This window comes from Salvia miltiorrhiza, unplaced genomic scaffold, assembly GCF_028751815.1.
Source record: "Salvia miltiorrhiza cultivar Shanhuang (shh) unplaced genomic scaffold, IMPLAD_Smil_shh original_scaffold_302, whole genome shotgun sequence".
In the NCBI taxonomy this organism is placed as follows: Eukaryota; Viridiplantae; Streptophyta; class Magnoliopsida; order Lamiales; family Lamiaceae; genus Salvia; species Salvia miltiorrhiza.
Window position 1 is genome coordinate 567,647 of NW_026651523.1, and position 7,401 is coordinate 575,047.

Here is a 7,401-nt window from a genome sequence, read left to right on the forward strand (position 1 = left end):
TTGGCCGACGGCAGCAGCTTCATGCCGCCACCATCTCCGCCCTCTTATCTCCCTCGGAACTCTCTCTGTAACTCCCGCCGACGAGCAGCAGCCGGAGCCGCCCGCTGGAGCCCTAACCTCTACCCAGACCAGCTCCGACCAGCCCCATTCCATTCCCTGTTCCCGACAGCCGGCGACTCTCTTCAAAACTCTCTCTTGGCCGGACAGCAGCGGCACCAACGCCGTGTCCGGCCTCCCTCTCCATCTCCCGACTCTATTTAAACAATAAGGTAACTCTCTCTCTTACCCGACTCAGTACAACGACTTAAAAAGAGAGGCAAACTCAAGAAAAATCCTTTCTTTGAAACTCGAGCTCTTGTTTAGAACGAAAACAATAAATCTTCTTCAAATCATATATATATATATATATATATATATCTCATATATGCAGAATGGTGATGGTAATTATATACATATATATGTGTCTAACAAATCCATGAATATACTGTATAAAAATGTTAGGTGTAACTGAAATTGGTTTGATGACCAAGGTGTGTAAGTCATGTGTAAAATGGTGCGGGTATAGATATTCAAAGATTAAACCTTTAGAAGGACTCACACTTGCTGAATTTTCTCTTGAGTTGTTTGCTTGCTTTTGATGGGAACGATGGATGATGAGGATTTTTCTGAAATACATTTGTATTCTTCAACAAATGCAGGGTGAAACATGAAGAGGATGTGGAAGATTGAAGCTAAGATTTACCTTGAATAATGGCAGAAAAATGCATGGAGTTCTCCTACTTGCTCTTCTCGTGGAGTTAGTGAAGAATGGTGAAGTAGTTGCTGCCTTGAATCATTAAAGAAGGAAGATTGACAGCCTAAAAGCTAAAGAAATTGGACAAGATATCGTGTAGTGGTGAAGTTAGGTGTAGTGGAATTTGAAAGTGGAAGCAAAAGAAAGTGGACAGCCTAAAGCAAAAGAAATTTGATAATATATGGGAGATTTGATTGTCTGCATAAAGACATGTATAAAAAAAAAATAATCATGATATAGGGTGGCTATTAGGAACATAGGGTATGGTGTGAGATGGGGTGTTGGTTGAACTAATAAAATAAATTCCTCAGGATAAAATATCGGGACTGTAATAATACTTCAGGGTTCGTTAAATATCTCGTGACAATACTTGAATGCTAAATTAAATAAATATGCAATGCATATAAATTCAATAACTAAATTTACAAATGTTTTTGTAAATCATTTTTGTTGGAATTAAAAATAAATTCATTTTCTTTTATCCGGCGTGAATCAACTTAATATCTAAGTTTAAAATAAATTCTAAACTTAATAGAAATGGGCGGGGTATTACATTGTTCGAATTCCTTGAGTTTTAAATCTACTTATTTCACATATATTGTGTGTTTATTGTTATGTAAGTTTCTTTGTGTGTTAACTAATTTCTGAAATTCGTTCGGCTCCATGTTTTTAGCATTGGCTTATTGTTCGCTCACTTTTTCTCTTTACTTGCTTCATAGTAGAGAGATGTAAAAAAGATTCGAGGATACTTTTTAAGTTTTTGAGATTTTTCTTCTTTATTTCTTTTTTTAATTTATTGTTTTGAGGATGGAAATTGCAGACCTGAGATCCTATTAATCCTTATTGGATGTTTGATCAGTTGGAGTCTGCAATTGATAAATTTGGATTGTGTGTGTGTTTGTTGAATTGTCACATTAGTTTTTCTGAGTGTCAACTTATAAACTCTAAAAGTTATTCAGCTCTCCTCCCAGCATTGGCTTATAGTTTGCTAACTTTTCTCTATAAATTGAATTACTTGCTTAATAGTAGAGGAAAAAAGATTTGAGAATATGTTTATTAGAGGTTTTTAGCTTCTTTTTTGTTTTTACTTTTATTTTTGAGGAGGGAAATTGCAGTATTGAGACCCTATTAATTCTTTGATCAAGTGGAGTATGCAATTAACAAAATTGGAGAAGTAGGATGGAGTTTGTGGAACGGCCAAGGCGCTTACGGGAGTAGTGAAGCCCGGCGTAGATGCAGTGTTGCCTATATAAAAACAAGCTGGAGAAGAGCACATTCAATCTTTTGGAGAAAATATTTTTTTGGATATTGGTTTGGGGTTCATTCGGCTTCACTTGCATTCATGCTTGATCTCTTAAAGAAACAATTGCAAGATATGGCTTGGCAAGGAAAAGCATATTTCTCATTCTTGGGTTGACATAAAGTGAAGTTTCATAGAAGTGTGATAGATTGATCCCACACAGACAGCTCTTTTGTTGCAATTTGTAGTGGTTTTATGTCATTTGTTAATTTATGTAATAAAATTTCATATCATTATAAGGCATCCCTGGAATTGGATAACCTTCTCTGCATCTCCTGGATATTGTTTCTCCTTCACTAATGCTTTATCTGTTACATTTTGCAGAGTGAAATGTGGGATGCCATGGATGTAGTGAGGTCAAGGCAATGCAACTTCTTGCGAGTGGACTGAAGGTCATGGTCATGTATAAATTGTTGAGAAGAAACTTATGTGAATTTGATTTGATTTGATTTTATTTTATAGAGATTGAATAAACTTTCTATGATTATTATTCAATTAACTTTATTATTGAATTTTGAAAATATTGTTCATTTTTATGATTTTTTTGCAGGTAAAATAGATGGAATAAAAAGAGTGGATGAAAGTTCTTTTTAAAAAATATTTCTATTTTACATGACATATGAACACTTTTTTAGTGAACAATCTCCATAATTTATAAATATATTATGAAATAATTTCTTTCATTTTTCTATATAAATTATGAAATTCGATGGGTTACACACTAGTTAAATATTAAAGAATTTGAGTAGATGTAGGAACCCAAATTTTCGAAATTTTGGGATTAGTAATCATGTGTTTGTGTTGTATCCGATGAAGAGAAAAAGGACAATATTTTTCCCTTCACACTAATGTGAAAAATATAGCAGTAGGCTTATAGCACAGATGATAGTGATAATCTAACCACTTCCACTGGGTGTTACATGACATCATTCGGAGAGCAACTCTGATCCCCCGCCGTGGAGCCGAGCTGCTTCAGAGTCTCGAGATCATCCTCCAGATTCTGCGCCTCGAGGTCAACAAATATAGTCAATAATAGAAAAACTTTATTCCTTAAGACATACAGCAATAGCACAAGCTCAATTCTGCAATTATCACAAGCTCAATTCTAAAGGAAGTCGACAACACAAAATGGAAATAGAAGAAGAAAATGCCAAAATTAAAGGAGACTAAATTGACTGCTTAAATATAAACTATAAACTAGACGATGTTTCATCGATCGTCCTCCCTAATCTTTCTCTTTAGATAGTGGTTCAACATTATCCACCACTTGCACTTGGGACGAATCTTCATCATAGTCCTTGTCCTTCTCTTTATCTTCTTCATCCTCTTCTTCTTCAACCTCATCCACCTCTTCTTCTCCCACTCCCACAACTTGTCCCTATTCTCCTCCTCCTCCTCATCCTTACTATAGGATCTGTAATGATAAATTTGACATAAGTGATCAAGACAAAGCTTTTGTTACCAAAGTCATTCAAGAAATTCAAACTATGATTAAGCACATATATTATTCAACAAATTTTACCATTCCACAGTAAACTCATTTCAACAGTTAACAATCGGAATTAATAATCATCAAGAGAAATAACCTAGAAAGGAGAATCATACCTATCCCCCATTGGTTTTGAATATCGCAGTAGAAATCTGTCTTCAACATATGGTATGATCGTCATCACTTCTCGATAATCATATATATCTAGCTCCTCTAACTTCTCTGCTTTCAAATCATAAACGACTAATTGACTGAGACGCTCACTTAGTTGTTTCTCAAGAAATAAAAATCGATCTTCATTTAATAGAAGCGGCCTCACAATATCACAAAGGTGAACATTGCACCAAGGAACCCATGAGCCTTCTTTTCTTACGAAAAGTTCAAAAGTGGTAGAAAATCCAAAACACCCGGGACCAAGTGGTGGAGGTTTTTGAGAGCGAAAAACACCCACCATATCATTAACTTTGATAAGATCATATCTAAACTTCACGTAATCGTAAAGATTCTTCATTGGTGAATTGAAAGAGGAGAACACTGGTAAATTGAAAAAGGAGAACCTTTCATCCGTAAAATCAAATGATACAACTTTCCATGAAGCTGCTAACCAATAACAAACTCCATTAATATAAATACCATCGGTGCATACCCTCGTATCAAGGATGGATCCATCAACATGACTATTAATCTCCTTCCATGAACCCCTTTTAAGTGAAAATACCTCAGCTTTATACACAGTATCAAGATATGTGCCGTAACTATGATAAAATCGTCTTACAACTTTATAGTCATCCGATATATGATCGTATCCCAATCCGCTACAACTGAACATTGTTATATTTGGAGGGTTTGGCATTTTGGGCGGATCAAGAGATTTGAAAGTTTTGGTGGTTGGATTGCAAATTATAATCCTACCTTTAAAATTGTCAAAATAAAATAATCCACCGCAACTACTACCATGGATACGAGATTTTTTAGAGAATGGAAGCACTATACTTTCATGATTTTCACACCTAGACCAATCTTGCCCAGAAAATAAAGATAAATAATTTTTATCGCCACCATCATCATACTTGCGTTTCAAAAAAAAACCATTCATTCTGCAAAAGGGGTTAATGATAACCTCTCGTCTCCGACGAACAATCTTTGGGTGGGGAAGCTTTGTCGATTTCTTAGCTTTGAGGAAAGAAGACGCGATAGGATTGGCTTTTGATTTGAAAAACGGTTAATCGATTTGGGAAGAAGCTACGGTTTTATAAATCTCAACAATAGGGAATAGACTTTATACCGAAACCTACATGGAATTGACTTTTATTATCGAAACCCACATGGAATTTATATTTTGCCTTCTTTTCAAATCCATATCTTTTCCTGTTAGAAAAAGACTAGTTTTGCATGCACAAATATATAAAAAAGTATAATAAATATATATAAAAAGACAAATATAATATATTTATATAAATAAAATAATTTCACAAAAAATTATAGCGTGATTCAGTCCACGGATTCTATTTAACTCATAAATTATTTATTTCTTGTTTAATATGGAATCCATACCTTTTCAATTAATAAAAAATTAAGGTTTTTAAATTTTACAATACTATATCATGCACCCCTTTTTATTTAATTTGAATTTTTCTAGTTTATTTTTTGAATCAAATCATCTTTTTTGTACGATTATATCTGCGTAATTATTTATTTATTTTCCCCTCCGTCTACGAATTAAAGCCTCATTTCATGTTTGGCACGGAGATTAAGAAAGCTAATAAAGGTATTGTGAGTGAAATATAAGGATAATTTACTAAAGCGATAAAGTAGTTGACTAAAGTGTTAAAGGTGTTGTGTGGTGGGTCCACCAGTGGTAAAGTGTAATAAATATAGAATATAAAAATGATAAAATTGTTGTAAGGTGGGTCTACTAGTGACAAAGGGTAGTAAAGATAAGAAAAGAAGAAGAGTAAAAAAGTACAAAAAACACAATTGGGCTTTGATTGGTGGACAAAAATTTAAGTGCAAGTAGAGCTTTAATTCGTGGACGGAGGGAGTAGTATTATTGTAAGTAACTGAACATAAATTATTTGATAATAAATTTTAATTTTTTCGTCTTATACAAAACGATTCACATGTAATTTAATGAATTTTGATTTACATTACCACTTTGTGTGCGCCATTATTATTAAAATTGAATTTGTATATTTTATTTGCAATCATAATCCATGATTTTAATTAATAATACTCACAATATTCCTTATTAAGTTTAATAATTTTTTAATTGTTAGTACTTTCTAAATAATACTAGTATACCTCCCGCGCTATGCGCGGTAAATGTGAATTTAGACTCGTGTAAAATATGCATATATATGTTTTATAATATTAATATAAACTAATAAAACTAAAAATTTGATATTGTAATTCATTTTTGCAAAGTGATCTAATATTTTAATACTCCCTCCGTCCATGAAAGAACTTCCTAGGAGGGAGTGACACGGGTTTTAAGAAAAAATATTGTTGAGTGTATTGAGAGTGGATAAAAGGTAGTTGAGTGTATTGGGAGTGGTGAAAAAGTGTTATAATTAATATTGAGAGTTGTGAAATATGAAAAGTAAGAGGATTATAAGTGGTGGGGTATAGTCCAAAAATAGGTAGGAAGTTCTTTTGTGGACGTCTCAAAAAGGAAATATAGGAAGTTCTTTCGTGGACGGAGGGAGTATAACGCATGTAATTTATACAAAAATATAACATGTGTTTATATATAAATGAATTACTTATATAGCGAGTTTCTATAATTGTACAAATTAAACCAGATTTATCGCATAAAATAAGTTTTGTATGAATTTTCTATGTAACATTATTAATTTAGTGTGAAAAATGATGAATTAAAAAAAAATCTATGAGATTCAAGTCAATCTATGAGATTCAAACTTTAAACCAAAAATTCAGTCATCAAAGCTATACTTTCACCAAAAATCTTCATAATTTAAGGGATGGAAATGGTTGCTATTAAGCATATTGGTCCTTGACAGATCGTATTTCAACACATAATTTTGACATATTAATAAACACGTAAAGACATTCAAACTTAATTTAATACCTATCAAAGATAAAATAAAATAAAAAATACATACATTAATTAAAAAAAAGTTGTCATATTTAGAAAACAACACTAATTTTGAACAAATTAATTAAAACATGTAAGATTTTCTTTATCTCTTATAACTTTTGATTCAATAAAATTTGGATTATTGAATCTTGAATTTAATTTTCATTTATTTGATGATGAAATAAATATTGAAAATTAAAATCAAAATCAAGAAAATGATAATATCTGATAACATATTTTTAGAAATTTTTTTATGTAAATAATTTACACATAATTTTAAACTCGAGTAATATATATGAATATTTTATACTTATTGATTTAATCTGATAAAAAAATATGCACAACATGTGATATGCACAAATAGACTATAATTTGTAATTTGATGTCTTTTTATAGTAATGTTATTTTGTTTTATTCATATATTTTATACATTAAATTAATTTTAAATGCATAATATAATAATCAAAGTATTATAAATAAATAAATAAAGAGAAATAAGAAAATAAAAAATTATTTTTTTTTGAGTTTATTTAGAGATATATAATAATTAATTTTCTTATTATATATATATATATATATATATATATATATATATATATATATATCTATATAGGGGGCGGTTATTCAATAAACCACCCTTATTTTAAGAATTACGAACTAGCAAAAATGCATGAATTTTATGTATAACAAACATGAATAAACTGTATAAAGACATGAATTGC

General features: G+C 31.4%; 1 protein-coding gene across 1 annotated transcript; it reads right to left on the reverse strand.

The window, feature by feature from the left end:
* Positions 1 to 3,114: 3,114 nt before the first annotated feature.
* Positions 3,115 to 4,841, reverse strand: LOC131003971 (uncharacterized). The gene is made up of 2 exons (XM_057930545.1): positions 3,699 to 4,841; positions 3,115 to 3,507 (listed from the first exon to the last, which is right to left on the reverse strand). Exons 1-2 carry the CDS (start codon positions 4,676 to 4,678, stop codon positions 3,303 to 3,305), a joined length of 1,185 nt encoding a protein of 394 aa, XP_057786528.1. The 5' UTR covers positions 4,679 to 4,841; the 3' UTR covers positions 3,115 to 3,302.
* Between the last annotated feature and the right edge of the window lie 2,560 nt (positions 4,842 to 7,401).